This window comes from Anopheles stephensi, chromosome 2 (assembly GCF_013141755.1).
Source record: "Anopheles stephensi strain Indian chromosome 2, UCI_ANSTEP_V1.0, whole genome shotgun sequence".
Taxonomy (NCBI): Eukaryota; Metazoa; Arthropoda; class Insecta; order Diptera; family Culicidae; genus Anopheles; species Anopheles stephensi.
Genome location: NC_050202.1, coordinates 17,473,430 through 17,494,497, shown reverse-complemented (window position 1 = coordinate 17,494,497; position 21,068 = coordinate 17,473,430). Strand labels below are relative to the sequence as shown.

The 21,068-nt window shown below is 42.9% G+C and overlaps 1 protein-coding gene across 6 annotated transcripts in view; it reads right to left on the bottom strand.

The window, feature by feature from the left end:
* The window catches only part of LOC118507266 (SOX domain-containing protein dichaete), a 210,875-nt gene that overhangs the window by 18,072 nt on the left and 171,735 nt on the right, over positions 1-21,068 (bottom strand). For 5 of the 6 annotated variants that reach the window (XM_036045558.1, XM_036045563.1, XM_036045560.1 and 2 more), the window contains 2 exons: positions 12,525-12,893; positions 12,257-12,432 (listed from right to left, as the gene is read on the bottom strand). In XM_036045558.1, coding sequence (XP_035901451.1) covers positions 12,257-12,432; positions 12,525-12,893 — 545 coding nt within the window. The remainder of the gene's footprint in view (positions 1-12,256; positions 12,433-12,524; positions 12,894-21,068) is intronic. The other variant, XM_036045559.1, reaches the window with a different exon arrangement.

Sequence of the window (21,068 nt, the reverse complement as noted above, 5' to 3'; positions counted from 1 at the left end):
CCTAGACACGATTAACACGCTCCACCAGACGATGCACTACAACAAATGGACGGTTTGTTTCAACACAGGTTCGAATATGGTTTTTTGAACCTTCACAGTGTTTATGGGAAGTTTGGTTTACATTTGTGCGTTGGATGGAGCAGTTTTACTCTGCAGGATACGGTGTGGTAGCAATCGCATGCTGGCAATCGTCGCCAGTAATATCCAGCATCGTTGGGCAAAGTTTTTTAGTAAAATTCAAAAAGTTTAAGGATCAATTCACTGCAAGCGTCAGTAGACATCTGATAGGCTCGGATAGTGATTGGAAGTATAATACCTCTTAAATATATTGAAGCGTATCATAAAAGCAAGATACAAAACACTAAGAACAGTTATTACAGATGAGTGGAATGTTAAGGATTCAAGCTGACGAAAAAGCAGTATATTCTGGTAATAAATTATTAGAACCATCATCATTAATACATCTTCTTTATAATATTGAAAGGCTGTTACTCTCAGTCACTCCCAGTCCCAGCCCGAGCAGCAGCAGTAATCAATAATTTTGTAATGAACCTTGTAATGTAATCAGTATCGTCGAACACTGTATTGGGCTTATTTATAATAAGTACTATGCAATATGAACCACTTTAGCTATTAAAAATGCTTATTATAGAACTGAGAACTGCAAGAAGAGGTAGTTAAGGTCGATCAAACTTGTTACTCACTTAGGTTTGAAGAGATTAGTTACATACTGGCTAGTTTACTTACTTATTTCTGCATCAGGCCTTAGAACCATTTTCGCCGTCTAAGCCCGCTGCAGAAATATTTGAACCGCTAACAGACTTAAGTCCATTAGAAGCATTAAGGTCAGCGCTCCATCTAAATCTGGACCAAACCACGCTTTATCTTTTCGTGTGGTCAGTCTGAAACTTATTTTCTGACTCGGTCGTTCGGTTCCATTCTCATGACGAGACTAGCCCATTAGGAGTCTGGCGATGGTGAGAATGACTTAGGGATCATAAAGTTCCTCATAGTTCTTTCATTATTCTTCGGGACCAAAAATCCTTCTGAGGATCTTTCTAACGGGTAACAGGAGCTTGTAACTTTTGGATGGAGTCCATGTCGCAGTACAAGATTTTAGTACTAGTTAGGAATATAAATGTTCGTTACAGTTCAAACGTTAACCGTTGCATCAGATGTTTTTAGTGGAGAAATTTCTCCAAATTATAGTATGACCGGACAAGTTGAGTTGGTCTGTTAGTAGAGGCAATCGGACTACACACGGCGGAGTTGAATATTGAGTCCTGCCTGAACTGTTTTCTAGTAGGTAGGACTGATTATCCAGCTACGGGTATAATCAAGTAAAGGAAGCCAGTAATGGCAGACTACGGCTTCTTCAAGAGGTACTTTCAAACAAGAAAAAGTGTGAAATGCTGGTAGATAGAACCACAGAAGAAAAGAATGACAGAATGACACAGAATGCTTTGGACAACTGCTAACATTTCATCGATTGTAGTTTGAAAACTGATTGGCGCAACATATTTGTTCACGCCCTTTCTTCATGTACAAGAAGTTTAACACTTATTTAAACCTGAGTCACTGCTCAGTCGTATAAAATTGGTATGGAATTTGACGGGTGAGATCTTGCAATCAAACTCCCTCCCGAGTCGTATACATTTGAGCAATAGCTCCAGCCTAAGCCAATGAGTTCGTATCTGCTTCCTTCAGGTATTATTTTTTACTTTTCTTTAAATAACCAAGTTTTCTGATGAGTCCAACAAATAAGATATCCAAATTTTCCCTGTAGTTTAGAACCTATAGTATTCCTCTGTGGCTTATTCCAAGCAAATCAACCTACGCTAGTTCCATAATAATATTCAAGCCTATTTCAACTACACCATACTACTCTATTTAATCACATACGAAGCAATATTCATTTGTGATAGCTTCATTCGCACCCATTGCAACATTTTCCCATCGTCAAGTGCACTTGTGCTTAATTATACAAATCAAAACCAAACCAACGAGAGAGGCAAGCGACACTGAGCTGTTGGCCCGGTTCAATATGGTGGTTTGTTAGTTTTGAGAGCACTTTTCAATTTGTGTAATGTGTTACTTGAAGTTTCCCAATCCACCTACCTAACGCACCTGCACACCAAGCCGGGATTAGTTTTGTAGTTTGTGCCTCGCGATATTATGCTTCAACAGTCGGGCGGGCTGTCAGTTTCACCGTGTTCTGTGGTTGTTGAACGTGTTTGGATGCGGTTTCGGAAGGCATGATCTCAATTAATTAATACAATCAACCTGTACGTCGACGTGCGCAGTGTGATTCGCTTTCGATTTTGTTAATGCGAAAACAAATTCGTTCACTCTGACGCGCCCCACAAGTGTCATCCTTGAGAGCAGAGCGGGAGCGAGAGAGCGAGAGTCCTTGAGCAATGTATCCTTTTTCGCCAAGAGCTTGGGAGGCGTGCGCCTGTCTGCCTGCCACCGACGGTTTGGCAGAGTGCCTAACAATGGCGAATTTCCACCTGAAAGGAGCACTTTTCAATCACATTCAGGGCGCCGTACGCTTTCCTGTCATTCGTTTCGGCTCACTGCTGTGTCTTGACACATGCCCTGCCTTCCCCTGGTTGTGTTGGGATTGAAATGGAAGTTTCCATCTACACGAGTTTTCCTTCTTGCACACGAGGAAGCGCAAGGTGAAGGCACTCCCGTCACAACCGGATGAAGAAATAATCTCGGATATCCTTGCACACTTCCTCTAATTTCCTCCGTAGAGCGTATTGTCTTCGACAGGTACGCTCTCTCTCTCTCTCCCTCTCGTTTTAAGAGGGAAACTCTAGCCGGAAAAGCGTACGCCATGCTATTCTGTAAAATCTCACACAGCTGAAGCAAAAATGTTCGGGGTTTCGGGGGGAAAAACAGCCGAAGGAAAGCGTAGCTTACATTAAGAGTACTTGTGTGCTTGTGTCTGCTGCACAATGCTTCGATCTTGGTATGGATCTTGGCTCGGCGTGGACCGGGCAAACGGACGAGCGGAGTTTTGCCCAGTATTCCGGCACAATACCGGCACACAATACGTGGCAACACATGTTTCTATGGCCGATCCTAAACGACGACGAGCAAAACTCCGAAACACAGCACAAAGGAGCTCCCGCCATAGCTCGGCAACCATTTCGTGACCGGTTTTCATCTGTGATGCTCGTTTCCCCAGGTCCGGTCGGAAAATCTTGGTTGGTGCATCGTAGTGGAAGTTTTCCAGCTGAAAATTCACTTCCGCTCGAATGGAAACAATGCCATTTTGCAATGCCAGTCCCACTACTACTACTACTTGGTACGCTCTGGCACAATCCATTCGCTCTCGTCGGAAAATGGGAGCCATCACAACGGGGCTTTCAACGATAGGGCTGCTGTTTAATACTCCCACCGAGCGCTCCACCTTGGGCAACATTGTCAGGAAACTGATGCCTCTGAAGGGCATTGCCATAATACGTACGCGGCCAGTTGCCGTCGCAAAAACCCCGATGGCAACACACGTACAATGGGCACAACTCGCACAATCGGCACAACAACTGTGCTGTGCTGTGCACAATAATGGGTTGAATAATGTTTTAAAATTCGGAACAATGGTGCCTGGGTGCATCCTTGCATCCTCTGCCGTCCTGGTTATGTGTTTGTATGTAACGTGCATTGTGTCATTTGTAACTGTCGGTGGAACCATGTTTTGAGCCTCGCTAGCCCGAAGTGTGGTGGAACTAGTTTCCTGTTTGTTGATGTGTGTGTGTGGTGGAAAGCATGTGATGGTTAAATGCTTGCTAAAGAAGAAACTTTACATCGCGTTGTTTGATTGTAATGAATGAGGTTTGTATAAATAGAGCGGTGAATTTAGGAGGCTCATGTCGTCCTATTTAGATTAGGTTTCATCATTTTTTTATATCTACAGATGGAATTTTTAAATATTGACAACTGTTACGACCAGATTTTAAATCCACAACATGTTACACTAGCGACCCACTTACGAAATCGATAGCCTCATAAGACTCGATCCAGACTATAATCTTATTGATGTTTTTTGATATTTTACTTGCTCGCAAAATGAAGTAGTCAAATATACAAAATTATTTAAAATAAAATAAAAAAGATTCCATTTCACCTAATACAACAAAATCAAATTTATATAAAAATCAATCTTGAATGCAAGAGTTGATCGCTCTCAGATATTTATAAATAAAAAAAAATTAAGCATTACCAGTTCAGGCCGTTCTATATTAAAAAAATACAAAAATTGTTTTGAAAATGCAGAAAATTAAGTCCTTAAACAAAAACCTAAAATAAAAAGGATTTTTACATTTTTCAAGAAGCGATAAGAGAGTTCCAGCGGATTTTGAAAGTCAATCATTTCAGTTTTAGTTTTGTAGATCTACACTTGCTTATAACTTTGAAATAAAAAGAATTTGGTCCTACTAAACTATACATCACAGTTCGACGGGAGAGCTTTCACGCGGCAGGGCATAATATTAAGTCTAGTGTGGGATGAATCTCTGGAGTGGTCGGGTGGCCGAGGTGAAAGCGGGGCCGGTCTTCACACAGCAGAGCCGTGTTTGAAATCCTATCCGGATCGCCACCCCGTACGTGACAACTGTCCAGCTACGGGTAAAATAAAGTTATAGAAACCGTAGGCCGAGATTTTTTGAGGTTTAACTGTCAACGAAGAAGATATTAGGTGAATCTGATTCAGATTCATGAATGTAAATTATTATTTGAATGACTCAAAATCTCAATTTTAAAGGCTCGTGAATCCACAAAGATTTTTGAATCCTCAAAGATTCATACATTCCCAAAAAATCACAATTAGGAATTCTTAAAGCAATAATTTTTCCCTCAGCTTTATGATTCCTCGAAGATTCATTTGAGATTCAGACCATCTTCTTGCACGCAAGACAATCTTTTCAGCTAATATTAAAGTAAAAGATGCTTAAAATGGCAGGACGAGGTCTCTTGAGGTTGCATAAAATAAGATTGAGATAAAAATTAAAAGCCTACGCCTTTGCAGTATTTTCGACTGAGAAACCCTGTTGATACGTCGGTGTTCGTCCCCATCTCCTTTAATATGACAAGGTATTCAAAAATACTGGAGAGTGGAATCACATCCAAAAAGTTTCATGTAAGACATGACCGAGCAAAGAATTTATTGTAAAATGAGTTGCACAAGTCAACAAGGGTTCAAGCAGAAAGGTTTAGAACTAAAATATAGTCAGTGTTCTTCTGCTCATAAGAAATAACAGAAAAAATATAATCGTTTTTGCATACATTGCCTCTCCAAGTTCTACTTCAACCCTTATTTACAGTCCCATCCTTATTCACGTTCTTTCTATCCAAAACAATCGATACCGATCGAAACCAAGCACAGCAAACACCGCTAACGCGCTCGGGCGCCACCACGTTCCCATGAGCGGACGGCGCTCATATTGCACGCTCTGTTAAGTTTCGCCACGTCATCAAACACCGATTTCGATGGGCTGCCCGTGACATGTTGCCAAACACGTTGCTCCCGTCAACCCAGACCCGATCCGTCGAAGCGCATCGAACCGCTTTTCATCAGCGCAATTCGAACCCCCTCGACGGCTAACCACGCTCGAGACGAGATAATAAATTCAAACCCAACTAATCCAAATTATCATATTTCTTTCGGGTGGTGGGATTTTTCCTCTTCTTTTCCCCCAGGCGGAAGCCAAGTACCGCTTCCACACGTCACACGAGCCGCGGAAGACACGAGCCCTATCTGTGAGCGACAACGTCCGGCAACCCGACGGCTACCGGCGGCACGTGACTCAGATTAACCCTCTTCTCAACACATCATTTAATCGAAATCGGTTTTAATTGAATGATAATATAAATTGAATTCAGCAAAACGAGTACACGCACACCATCAATGCGCGGAGTAAAGAAACAAAACGCCACCGCATGCACGCTTCGTTCGGTTGTCAAATCTGTGCGCAATGCAACAAGCGCAACCGCGGGACGCTGCCTAAAGAAACGTGAGAGTGCCAGAGGGTACCTTCGCTCCAGTAAGGGTTAAGGATTTTAAATTTGTAAATTGACCTTCAAGCAAAGCGTCAACTGCATCCACGGGCGGGCGATAGAGACGGGGGAGATTTAAGTGTCAGAAGCGCGAGATGGAACATCGCGAACATGACATTTGCGGCGTAATGTCACGTGCCGCTGTCACTCCTTCCGGCAGTTTAAGCTTACGCTGTGGCGGGCGGGGTTGAGAAGAGGAGTTGGGAGGATGACGTGGTACGAACCTGTCACGACGTTCGGTCGCACACGGGAGAAAGGTTCAGGCGAAACTGTGCAATTTCCTAAATTGAAGTCAACTCATGTCACGTAATGGTTTTAAGGGATTTGCTGCCGTAGAACAGTGGTGTGTTTGCTTGTTGGCAGAGTATTTCAAATCATTCTAAAATTGAACGAATCGCTCTAAGTGCAACTGGTGCAATGAAAACCAAGCAATTAAAGTAAAACGTTCGGTTCTTTGCTTCCTTAACAACAGGAGCAACAGGATGTCTGTATCCGGATGACTTCAGGTCGCATGGACGGATGTTTCAATTTCATGGGAAAAGGACAATAATTACTTACATGATACTATGGCTGCTGATATATGGTTGCATTTATTATTAATCTTAAATATTGTGCTTCCTCAGCTAAGAAATCTATGCTCAATGAGTTAAACGATCCTTCTTCAATTCCAATCTTTCAGTTATTTGCTTCCGTTTACTTAAGAGGTGTTATGACTCCTAAACAATACATAAAGATTATATATTTTGTTATGCTTGTACCTTAAATTTACTGTAGGAAATGTTTTCCATGTTACACAAATAGGTAACTGATTCGGGCGTACTCTAAACGAACTGCAATTTATTTAAAAGGCTTCACCAGGTAGTATCACCGTCTGATAAGTTTGAATCACAATCAAGACTGATGCAACTTAGGGAACTCAAAGGTCAGAGTTTTAATTTGAAGTCTAATACGAGCTAACAATTCCTATCCTTTGTTTTGATATCTCTCTCTCTTTCTTTATCTCTCCTTGGTCTCTCTCGAACGACCTCTTAAGTCATGCCTGCCATTTCTGGCTTACTAGACTTAATGATACCGCTTAGTTGGATAGTCCGGGGCTCGAGATGACCGATGTAAGAGGCATCCGTACCGTGTCCAGGAGCCTTTACATGCACGAAGTCCTCAGGACCTCACAGCCCGATCTGTTTAGATGCCTATATGCTTAGTTTGCTTTTACCAAAATTAGTATTCCGGTCCTGCCGTATTCTCCACTGGGCCACTCCTGTTGAGACATCTTAATTTCATATAATTCTAATTCATATAATCTTCATTTCATTTTAAATATTGCAAGTTCTGAAACGAATGTAACGTAAGGCCAGTATTGAATATACAGGATTTCCGTGAGAAACTGGTCAAGTTGGACCATCTGCTGGACACTGATATTTGATAATGACAGGACTGAAATAGCTCTGTCTAATTCTTCCTGAGGATTATCCTCTTCGTCTAGAACCGTGTCGTAGCATATACCTGTTAATTGAGTAGAGGTCCTAAATATTCTGAACTTTACTAACTCTTCTCGGAAGCTCTGTATTACTTATCCTGACATTAAGGTGTAGTTGAATTCTGGGCTTGAACTACAAGACTACTTCAACTATTTTACCCAGAGCCACACCAAATCAGCTGATGCAGAATTAAAATCTTCCAGGACAAGCCAGACTTGAATTCAGCTAGGGTTGATTGGACTATCTTAAATAATCTTACAAATCGCTATTATCAATACGAACTAAGCAACTTTGAATTCGCTTCTTCTCATGAGATCTCGGATCAACCGAGGAGCGGGAAAAGCGCCCGTCGGGGCCTCGTCGGCGAGGGAAATCCTGTTGTTTTCCTCTTATATCACAATTAGAGGGGCCTCAACTGCCATTCCGCTTGGGGCCTCTAAATATCTTATCCAACAAGTGATCTAGATATAGATAGATCCGGATAGAAATAGACAGAGAGTTTATGAAGATAAAAAATAAATATAAAACAAATGGAATTGAGACCTTGGTCAGTTCTCCAAGTTTTGTAGTTTCGGAATCTACAATCGATTCAATTTTTCAATTCACAAAAATAGCTACCAATAAGTTTCAAAATTGTTTTATAATACCTTAGACTTAGACACATTTTTATACCTTAGACACATTTTTATTAAAGACTCAAGAATCCATTTCACTTTAACCATCAATAGCCGTGTTTAACAGCACTGAATTGTAAACCATTCGTCACCCGGCTTCAATTCCAAACTCACCGTTACTACACAAAAGAAGCCGAGTATTCGCAGGAGAGTTTAAAAATAACACACACACACTGGTAGTAAAAAAAAACCTCCGAATGCCTTTTATTGACACTGTTTTTTTCTTCCAGTGGCATTCCATTTGCCGCCAGTCCACCACTGTGTTTAGCAAACATAAATCTTTCGTCAGTTTATTTGCATACCCATACGATTTTTTCGAGCGCACACAAACACACATAGAGCGAAAAAGCATAAATTGAACATCAGAACAAATATTCACTGTGAATGCGAAATAAATTGTTACTGGAGTTTGCTGGCTACCATTCAAAGTTTTGTGTTTAACAAAAAAAATGCGAAAGAAAAAGGGAAATGTAACTTTTTCTCCATTCTTTCCATTCAAATCTGGCTCTCTTCCTTCTTTGCCCACAATCCAATTGTGATGGTATAAAAGTGAAAGGAGAATCAACCATATCGACCGAAATTCCGACAAAACTCACTAACCCACCCACCAACGCTCTCAACGTTCGTTACTTACTTTTGCGCTAACGCAATAGACTCCCGAACCCTGACGTACAGGACGTCAAACCTTCCCGGCACCCAACCCAGCACCGGTGTATGTACTTGTTTGGATGTTTCGATAAGATTTCAATCAAACCAGTGTCTCAGTCACCTTGGCCGAAGGGTGCTCCCTGGATTTTCCGGACGGGCGTCACCAGCGAGGAAGGAATTACTGACGCACCACATGCGACATGTGACATTAGATCGGATAAGAGCGGTTTTGTAAAGCGGAAACGGAGACAACCGCTTCTGTGTGAGGGTTGTTTTACCAGCAACTTCGAGGGATGTGAGATATGTTCATTGTTCAACACAATTTCATATAGAGCTTTCCCGAATTTTTGTGGCAACGAAAATGGGGAAAAAGTGATCCTTTTGTGCAAAATTGTTTCCTCTTGCAATGGCACCGAGCACCGAGTTGTGTGTCTGTACATGATGCGGGACAAAATTGGTTAAATGAAGCCATAATCGATAATTGAGTGGCCATTCTTTGGGAGCCTCGCAGCCGAAGATGGTATCGCAAACAATTTCGTTTTGCCTTCACAGTCGCAAGGGTGTTGTTCCTGTGTGTTCTGCATCGGAAGTTGCACAATAAGCTGCTGGCCTTGAGTATTGTTTGGGATGAAGGAAAACCCACTGCCAGAACTACTCGTACTCGAGTACTCGAGTCGATTGACCTAATCGCAACAGCATTAGTTTTTGTGACACACCATCGAAGCCAAGCAATGGCCCTCGGTAAACGTTCTTCAGTGCCGTCGGTCCTTGAAAGTCTGTTTCGCTCGTCCTGGCCCAAGCTGGAAGATGTCAGCGCGTAAAAGGAGCTGTCACTTGTTGACTGACACAAGCAATCACATCCCGTTCGGTACGTGGAATGACGCATGATAGTAGTGCGTAGAAAGTGAGGTTACGTATTGTGCTTTAGCTCTTTTCAGATGAATCGCTTCGCTTGGCAATACTTTGTAGAATTGACCAGTTGTTTGTAAAATTCCAGAATTCCCTTAAAAAATACTCGACAGAATATGCTCCGGAGATTACTGTAGCCGCATGGTTTATGCCTGTTATATTCCAGTAACATCGTCATCTGGAATTCTTGTAGTAATTTTAGGAGTAAAGTTCATGAAAGACCTATGGCTCAAAGTTGAAGGCCTCTAGCACATGGCAACCTGATGACTGGGCCAAAGTCAGTCAACATCAGACGACCGTAGGTGCTCGGGATGCCCCCTGAAACCTTAAAAGCACAAAGTCCTCAAGACCTCACTACTCTCCATTTCTCCATTAAAGATCTCCATTTCTTCGATTTGGACGAGGTCTTGAAAGCTCGGGCCCCAGACACCTGATTAGTTTCTTCTTCTTCTTCTTTGGCACTACAACCTCGAGAGGTCTCGGCCTGCCATTTCTGGCTTTCTGTGACTTGATTTTACCCGTAGAAAAGTAGTCAGCCTTACGTACGGGTTTGCTTGTAGTATTATCCTGACACGAGACTAACGTTCCCTGAGTCAAAACATGTTTCTGAGGATTTTAATATTACACCATGAGAAATTAAGGACGAAACTCTCAATTCCTTTAAATCCTTGCAAATAAATCTTTAATTAATAAAATACATCCTTTCCAACAGGTTAAAACAGACGTCCTAACGATCTAAAACGCATCCTCCTCGTACGGTCTGCCATCGGCACAGCATGCTCGCAGATACGCGCTCATATCGGGGAACAACACTTCCCAACGCCACTTCCTTTCCAACTCCAGCACCTCTTCAAACATCTCCATCAGCACCTGGTGATTTTCATTTTCCGGATCAATCGGTGCACGGTTGAGATATATTTTCCGATAGTTGTCCACCGCCGGATGTTCGTTCCAATAGTCTTGCTCCCCGTTAACTTCGGCGCAGCCTGCACAGAAACTATTGCAACTCGAGTGAAAACACTGCAGACACTCGTCGTGAAACAGAAATCCACAGTGACTGACCCACACCGAATGGTGGGCGATTCCTTCGCAAAGTTTGCAACAGACGTACATCTTTCTTCCGGAGATTCTTAAAGCCTTTGGTTACACACTGTACACAAATAAGCAGACTACTGTGATGGAAGCAACTACAAGATTTAATTCATATTAAATTTCGGCTTTTTTTGTTAAAAATTTCGCTGCAAATTGTACACTTTTTTCCTCCCTCTGTTTGTCACTTCCAACGCGGAACGATTATTTCACTTTACCATCAACGCCTCGCTTGGTGCCTCTCGTTTTCGATGGTTGCCTGGGCGTGTGGTGGCCACACCTGAGACACGTTCCATTCACTACCAGATGCTGAATAGCACGCAGCTCTTTTTGCACCTTACCGATCGTTTCCATCAGCTGACAAATTTCCTTCCTTTTCGCACTTTGCATTGCATCGTAGTTGAGGTAGATGCGTCGCAGTCCGCCCGTCGAAATAATGTTGGACGGGTTCCAGTGCAGGCTACACTTGGGCAGTTGTTTATTGCCCTGGTTCGTGCACGGTGTGATTGGACTGTGCGTAAACTTGCTGATGCAGGTTTCGTGGTACAGGTGGCCACATTTGGTTGCGACTACACCATCGATCAGCATATGGTTGCAGATGGTGCAAATGGGCAGCATCTTTCGTGATGGCGAGCCGTGTTCGGTTTGTTTTGAGGTTAAAAAAGTGACACTACAGTTCGGTTCAGGTTGCTGTGATTAGTTGATTCTTGCTAGTGGGATTGCGTGGCTGAACATCTAAGTAACCTCAAAGGCGCTATGATCTTATGTTTTTAAATGTCTGATTCATGTCTGGCAAAGTGATCCTCATCGGGGTAAAACTGGGCATCTGAAGGTGGTCCAATTTAGACTCTCTCTTAGCTTTAGTGAACTTTACGATGTATTGTCACAGTCACAAGATACTTTCAGTCCCACAAGTTTGAAATGAAGTTCGCCACAGCTGCATTCGATTGTCATATTCTAATATCTGAGGGACAACATCGAGGTGTGACCTCAGGAAAACAAGACGCTTGGCACAGAACTTAATGCCTGACGTCTTCCAGGATAATGAGATAATTCTTGAGTCCACCTGGACATATGAAGTCTTCTATATGAAGGAATTAATAGACCGGACTTCATTATTAGAATGCTTCCAAATAGTGGACAGGGTAAAAGTCTTCGATGTAAAGGACTTAAAAGACCAAATGTAATTGTTGAAATGTTTCCAAGTACAGTATAAGCTCTCGGTTTGAAATAACTAATAACTGCTAATCAAAATTTGAGATTAGTCCTCTGTTGCTTGGTTTTTTAAAGCTCACAGAAGACTTAATATTGTTAATAGATCGTTTCATGAAAGTATATTGTACAAATATCACACAAATAAAGTTTCTTGGCATCGTAATTAGTCCTATTGCTTACCGAGCCGCTTGGAGATTTCCGAGTTGTGCATTTTCGGGTTGTCCTGAGCAATTTTCCTTCGCTGTAACCGCGACCACACCATGAACGCGTTCATCGGCCGCTTAATGTGCTCCTCTGCCGGTTTCTTCAACATCGCCTGACCGAGCAGGCTGTGGAGGGACGTTGCGGTCGGAAATCAGCAGAACCGGAAAAGGGATCGATCCGTTATAAGGCGATTCGTCGTGGCAAGCCCAGCCCAATGGCAGGCCGCTTCCAACCCAATACTTACCCATTGCCGGCCGCACCGTTCAGCAGTCCGCCAACGTTCTGGTGCAGGTTCGTAGTCTGCGAGTTGTGTAGCGCATTTACGGACGAGGCATGCAAATTTTGCGTATGTAGTCCGAGCGAATTCAGTGCGTGCGATGATTGATTCGAGAGGGCCTGCGAGGTCGGTATGGAGAGGGAATGCGATAGGGATAATCCCGGTATCGATAGCGACGGTATTCGATCCATCATCCTGCCGTAGATCCGCTGGATCCGGTCGAGCGATGATGGGGAAGGATTGAGTTGATAGGCTCGGCTGGTCGGGTGCTGTGCGTCCTTGGGAACCGAAGCAATCAGCGGCGGTGCGTCTTCACGGTACGGTGCCGATTGTGCTCTGCAATTGGTAGTTACAATGTCGATTTTAGTGGAAATTGACGGTCCGCGATAATGCGTCAGGTTAAATGAAGCGTCAATGTTGCCGGATGTAAAGCATGCATTGGATCTGATCTGTTCTATTTGCTAGATGACATGATTGACAATGTTGCTTGGTGTTTATTGAACGTTTTTAAAGCTTTGCATAAACAAGCAGTGATGGACCTGGCTATGGGAAAGCCACAAGACGGGAAATTGATTGGAGATTGAGATGATTAACATTTCTGGAATATTGACAGCTTAATACAGTTGATACTCAGACACACATTTAGAATGCTATCCCACAGAAGAATTTGTCTTTAAATATTGTCCGAAGTTACCAGAATTAAAACAATACCAGGAGTGATGTCCTATCTTAGAATATCACGAAGCCAAATGTGAGTCCCGTCTAAGAGCGTTTAAAAACTTCAGAATTTATAGTTGATCAAACTTATTCTTACTGTTAAATGACCACAACAGAAGAAATTAAACAATTATTCCAGAACTGCAAAGCTAATTATCCTTTCATGCGGACACCGGCGGCCCTGTAACATGATGATCGTATCGTAAACGATCAACCGAAACTCAAGTAGGACTTGATTACTTATCCCACTTCTGTTTCCCTCCCACCCTTCTTTATCGCACCAAAACCGAAAAGGAAATGAAAACGACATCCGACGGCGAAACAGATTGCAGAGCACCCACGAACGCCCGGCTCTACCTTACAGAGACCGGCACGGTGTAAAATATCCAATTTATGGACGAATATCTTGATGCGCTGGTTTCTTGATGTTCCGCCGGACACGACGCTTTGAAAGTGATATGCTTGTTTATCAGCGTCATCTTGCACGCACCGTCATGGAGGGGAAACCTCACTGTGGCACCTTCTCCATCCCGCGGGTGTTGTTTGAATGGAAGCTTTGGAATTGGAATCATGATTAACTTTAACATCCAATCAAACTCCCCAATGGCAGCATCATTCCGGCTAGTGTGGCCACGTACGATCACGGCAGGAATTGGAGAAAGAGAGAGAGAGAGGGGTTTATGTAGATGAAAATAAAATTCAAGTAGCTATAAAACCGGTGGGACACCCCGTCGAGTAGTTGGCCAGTTGGGTGTGTGTGTGTGTCTTGGCAAGATGGACGGTTGCGGTCATTTGCCCTGTTTCGGGTTTTTGCTACCGGTGATGTGCGAATTCCGAGTAACAGAGGCCGGTAGCTATCTAGTGTCAAATATCAAGTCATTTCTACGCTAGCAAGGTGGGTCTTAAAGACTAGTTAGCCAACTCCGGGTCATTAGGAAACATTGATTAGCTGGAGTTGAAGTCAATATCTGCAAGTTCATAATAGCAGCACCTTAAAACTCTTGCATTGAGCTCCAGGATAAAGTTTCATCCGACAAAAACCCCAAAATCAATGACGCCACAATGTCTGACCGTAACTCCCAGCACAAACTCCTCAGCAACTTCAACACCGTAAGCGACCTCCGAAGAATGCTCCAAAACGTCCGGGAAAAAACAATCTGCTCGCCCAGCAAGGGTCATCGCAGGAATGCAGACATCCGCACCCAACAACCTCCACGATGTCCACGAGCTCCACCCAAAAAAAACTGAAGTTGGGACAACCCGCCCGACGTCCGCTGGTCCGATCAAACGAATTCCTGAGTGACAGATTTAAGCACCACTTCTCGGCGGGAGGTTCGGTACGTCCGGAATCTCGGTTTACCGCACACTAATCTTCCTTCCCATAAGAACTTTGGTGGTGGTGATGGTGCTGCATGGAACATGGAGCTTAAAGTGCCATTTTGACGATGCGAGTGGAGTTTGGTTCGATCTTTATTGGTTGGATTGCTTTCCGAAACTATTTGTGTTGAGGAGTAGAATATGATCGGTTTGCTTGTTGTAGGTAATGGGAAAATAATTATTAAACATTCAAAAACTTGAGCTTGAGACGTCTACTTAGTTCTGATTGAAGTAAAAGAAGATGTCCACAAAACAGAAACCAGCGACAACTATCCACACCTCACAACAGTGGCCGTAAAGGATTAAACGCTCTTCGAAATTAAGCGCGCAAAACAAGACGCTGTTGATGGGGCCGCTAAAACCTCAACGCATCGTTTTCGTAAAAGCTTTTTTATTCATGGCTAGAATTTAAAGTTTCCAGTTCTTCTGCTTCCTCGGTCGCCCGAAAACAAGTTGCCAACAGTTATCATTAATAAAAAAGTTAATTATTATTTATGGAAGATTTTGATTCGGTTTATTACGGTGCTCGGCATTAACGATTCCTCTTGCGCCGAGGATCAAACCCGGGCATTATGGCATTGTTTCGTGCGCTCGTACACCCCAACACAAAGCAGGTTGGGCAGCTGCGTTGTTTGGTGATTGTTGCATATTAATGGTGTTCCCTTTTCACACCTTGCGTTACAGAAATCCGATTGAAGCAAGCCAACAACAATTGGGAGAGTTAAATATTTTGAGCATTTCATCAGCTATTGGAAGTGGTTTTTTAAAGTTTTGATCAAATAATTGTTTTAATTGGGATAAAAAAAAACCTTTAAATTTAACACAACTTGACTCCTTTCTCGTAACTGATCGGATAAGAATTCGTTTAATCCTGTCTGCCTGTCCAAAGAATCGCTCAGCGGGAGCCTCACACTCAAAACAATGTGCCGGAAAGTAGCAATTTAAATTTGAATATTAATGAAAGCCAGCATCATCCAAGAAGCAGCAGCAGCCACCAACAGCAACACGTTACGCCCAACCTCAACTTCGGATTCGATACGCTCCATTCCATCCGACGGCATGAACTTTGCCACGTTCGCGCAGCAGCAGCATCAGCATGACGGTGATGATCATGCGGTGATCGCGCTATTCTTCATCAACACAGCCGAACCAAACGGAAGCGGCCAGAATGCTGCTGCTGCTGCCGCGCACCGTGTGTGTCACTGAAAAATAAAACATTCCTCACCCGGGTGCAATAAAATTAAATACTAAAATTTATCATTGGCTGATTATAAATTCATAAGATTTGTTTCGGAACGAGCTCGGGAATCATCATCATCTTCATCATCGTCGGGTGGGTACGGGCCCTGTTGTACCGTACCGCCGGACTCTCACTCGCTGTTCAGGTTGTCTGTATGCTAATTTGGTTCTTTTGGTGAAGCCTCCCCCGGGAGGCGAGAAGAAAGGCGAATGACTTTTCTAACACATTGCGCTGTATTGTCTTAAAGGGGGTCTTTGGGGGATGATGGTTCACGCCTTTCCCGGGGCGATGATGATTAGATGGTTAGCACGAGCTACGCAGCTGCCGGTTCTTTACCTGTTCTTATGAAAGCTCTTTTTATTATAGGAGGGAAGATGATGTTTTGAGGGTTCAAGGTGTGCATAAGCTTTTAAAGACTGAGGTTGAAATCCCTCAGGACTAGGAATGAAAGAGGATAAACCGTTGAGTATTGATTTGCCACATTTATGAACTTTGTGCCGACGGGCATTATAATATGATTTCTATATTCTCCAGCAATAGATAGCATTCCATTAGAATCGAAGTCAGATCGAATGTTTAAGTCGTGTGATCCAACACGTAATATGACTAATTGCAAATAATTAAGCTTGGAACGGAACTGGTCTTTTTCAAACAGGAATATATTTATAAACAGGAAGGACTTGGAGCGCATCTCATAGAGACGGATCTGAGCTGGTATGGAGCGTTGATATTTCTCTGAAGAAGTGTAAAGCATTTCAGAGTTACTTGTGCGCTCGGAGTACGCTGGACTAGCATGGCTACATTCTGGAGTAGTTGAAGTAGTTTGAACCAGCAAAGATATTCAAAGGACCAGATTGTAACTTCCAGAATATTTTGATCGATGCTCTTATCATACCATCAGGATAACCGACAATAGTCCTTCCAGATTTCCTGGTGGAGTCAGAGACCCACTACGCAAGGATTAATATGTCCTCTACCAGTGCCTCTATCCTTGTGAGGCCACTTTCAGCACTTCAGTTTTGCTACTCCTTTGAGTATATTATCAGCCACACATATTCTACGGTACAGATACTTCGAAAACATATATTTCAAGAGCTCCAACACCAAGATGAAGTTTAAGGTTGGTATAAGACTTCACTATATTTTTTTCTTCTTCCTTGGGATTACAACCTCGAGAGGTCTCGGCCTACCGTTGCTGGCTTTCTGTCACTTGATTTTACCCGTAGCAAAGCAATCATCCCTGCGTACGGGGAGGCGGTCTGGATGGGATTTGAACCACTCTAGCTCTAAGCTAGAGGCCGAGAGCACTAAGCAGAATTGATTCTACTAGGCGCTTTGAGATGAACCAGAGGGCTTATTTTTAAAACTGAAGCGTTCCTCAAGTGCTTCCTGTTTAAAGATCTGACAACATCTCATTTGCTTAGGATGAATACATAGAATATTGTAGGTTACACCCTATTTCAAGCATTTTTTAAGTAATTTAAGTACTAATATTTCTCCTTTACCTAATCTCTACCATCGCTGCTGCCATTTACCTCAATCAACCTCTTCCAACAGTGACAGTGAAGAAAGTTGAAGTTCTGATTAATTAAAATCAACCCTTTTTTCCGCCCTATCCACATCATAAACGACATCTCCACCGGCGAAGCCACTCCAATCGGAACGGTGCATCCTGACACGGATGGATGTAAAACCCCTCTTCCCCACCACCAGTCCCCCCGTGGGCGGTCCCGCCATAAACAAAGCGGCACAAAAAAGGGCCGAGAGAAAACAACTTGACGCGTTTCACTCTCAACTTGTTGAGGCCGATCCCGCAAATGATCGTTAATTATTTGCCCCATTATTCGCACTTCAAACCATCGACGGAGGGAGGCCTCGCTAATGATGCAAATGGCAAATAAATTTTGCAATCCCAACCCGTTCGAGAGGGGGGCCGAACGGCGGGGTGTACATACCGGCTGAGAGCTACACGAGTGCCCCATTAAGTGGTGGAAGACGTTTAAAAAATTAATTAATTTTATCATAATTAATTTTCACACCATCTCCCAAACATGTCGCAAGCGCGCGCACGCCTATGCAACGCAGTTCGTGGAACGTTCCGTGGCAACATTTCCGTGGTTGAGTTGATGGAAGTTGAGCGATTGTAAGGCAAAATTGTACGGAATGGAGAGAGATATTTTATACACTTTGTAAGCAAACATTGGATACATTTTGTGGAGAGATGGTTTTTTAACACTTCAGATAACAAAGGAGCAGTACTGGCAGTTTTAATTTAGTTTTTAGATATTACACTAGTACCATTTAGAGTCTATAGACAGAAATTACTGCTTTGAAGCTTGTCAAGCAACTCCTCTGAAGCTTGTTTCTAGAGGCTGCTGATCCTTTATTTTAAAATTTTAGCAACAACCAGCTATTTCTTTCTCATACATTTGATTTGTATTTTATATCATATATTTGATGCTTCTTAATCATCGTGATTTCTTGTTCTCAGCAAATTTGAGTAATTCTACTTCATATATTGGAACAATCCTGTGATCGAGGCGACAGCGGTGCCCGACTTCCCATGACAAGATCTAGTATCGAATCTCGCTCAGACCAACTTGCCGTTCGCAGAATCCAACTAGAGTATAATCAAGTCAGGAGAGCCGATAAGAAAAAATACTTGATACTTTCGTTAACATTCTTCAGTAGTATTACAAGATGTATGCCTGCAATTGGACAATAATTTCACCATAATACAGGTTTAAGGCAAGTCATCGGGACAAACATTTCTTGATACCGAAAACAGGACGTTTCCTCCGAACGAACCAGTTGTGGGTAAAAGTACGAAAAATGCACAAGATTAAAGCTTTTGATTTTTGAAGTTTGGTCTAAAATGGAAGCTACTGAAATCCTGATGACATCCGTCTTGGTTTATAAACCTGTCAATCTTTAAAGGTCTGCCTGATTTTTAATATCGCGCACTGGACGTATGTCCGGCCAAACCGGATACAGATATTAATGTGAAGGTTCTTGATTACTTTTTTAATAAGAAATTAAACACCGATTGTTTCTATCTATCTAACATACCCAGAATAAGCTCTTAAACTTCACATTCCGATATTCCTTCAAAAACATCGCCCGAAACACCCCTCATACGAACAAAAGCGTCGAACAAAATCCACCCAGCTGTTCTCGCACAATGTACGTACAAACAAACTACACGCTTCAGTTTTATCACTTTCGATTACCATCGCAATCGCTCAATAGAGAAACCTCCCGACACTGTTGCCAGCGTGTCTAGATCAACCGATCCACCGGTCCAGGATGCATTGCGACGATCACGAAATTCCATCTCCGCAAGCCGTGTGTGTGTGTGTGTTAAATGATTGTTGAAATGCCGGTGTAAAAATGATTAATGTACAGAGTATCCCACTGACTACGTGTCTTGCCCAGCCACCTTTTGTTCCACCCAAAGAGGAACAAAGTAAAAAAAAAATCTTTAAAACGTTTTGTACCGGGGCACACTTACGGAGCGTTCGACACGTTGGACCTCGAGGCTGGTAACCTAACTTATCCGTCGTGCTGTGCTTAAGTTTTGGTTTTATTTTGCGCCTTGCGCAGAGATTGAGGCGTGTAAATAGGTATGTGGTGCATGTGGCCTTTTCGGGCTGGGGAGGCTGTTAGGGCCAACGTTAACGAAAGTGTTTGTTTTCTTTTTGTTCGCCCGGACCAACCCTCAAGTTATTTTGAAACGGATCTCGTAAACCATGTCGAGCGAGCAAAAGTTTTCTTTGTTTGGATGTTGCTGTTGTGTTTCCATCGAGTTATCCTTCTCTTGGCGTGCGTTTTGTTTTGTTTTGTGATGAACTTTGATCCAGAGGTGCAATGAGCCATTTCATATGGAAATTTTAAAAAAACTTATTAAACTGCTATATTTCCTTCCTAGTTCTCTCCTGTTATTGGCCTCAATGTGATAAGAATAGAGAAATGCTGCATAAAAAAAAATATCACCCAACGAATTTAAAAAAAATAAATCTACATCATTCCAATCCAAATCATCTTTTCCAATATACGAACGCAAGCCCTTTTCTTGCCAAGATCAACGAGTCAGAACAGTAACCGGATTGCTATTTCATCTCGCGCCACGACACACGTGAGCGTGAAAACAGAAATCAAGGAGTCGCTGGCTTTACCTTTTGTATTATGCCACCCTCCCTCCCAATTACCCCTCCCCACGCCCTTTCAAACCCATTCGAAGCTTTCCTAATCATTTATAAAAGAGCGAGAAATAGTCGCAAGATTCAAAAGAGAATGCTGATATTCATATAGCAATAACAAAAAACAAAACTCATCCACACAAATGAGCGGCGACGGCTGACGGTGAACGGTGGGTGGGTAGTTCGTGGGGTGTGGGAGAGACGGGGTGGGGGAAGAAGAGGGTGGAAGCTTGAGAATAATAAAAAGCGAAACACTGGGCTCTTAATAAGCATATCGGAAGGAATGCAATGAATGTAGCAAAAAACAGGAAAAGCGATCACGAGATAAAAGGATTTTTATCTAAAGTGTTTTCGTAAAATTTTCCAAAATATTTTTATTATTTTTAACAACAGGATAAGAGCTAAGTAATACAGTAAAAACTCTCTTAAATGATAAAAATAGGTAACTGATCTTCATTATCCCGATTCCAAACACTTTTCAATCCAACGGCTAGGACACAGGAGATGCCGATAGGCACGATGAATGGAGAAAAACTGACAGATCGAATCGAGCCGAATTGGACAAGGTTGTTAAAGGTGGCCTGAAGGGAAGGGGAGGGTATGAGGAGAAGCCAAAGGGGCGAACCTCGGTGGAAGGGGGTGAAACCTTTATTGCATCAATCATAACACCTTTTGCTGGGCTTCGCGCGCCCGACTGCAACAAGCTCGGAATCTCTCTCTCTCTCTCTCTCGCTCTGTCTTCACACAGAAGGATTCAAACAAGTCCGGCACGTTGTTAGTGGAGATTAGACATTTGTACACCTTTCCTCCCACCCCCCTCCCCTTCCCTTCACTTGACCACCCCTCCATCATCTTCCACCTGGTCGCCTCATATAACGATGGCCACCCGTCGTTGGCTCGTACGTTTTCAACCCCAACTCCCAACACGAATGGTGGCCATTACACCCACAGGGCCCACACCGGGCTGACACTGATCGA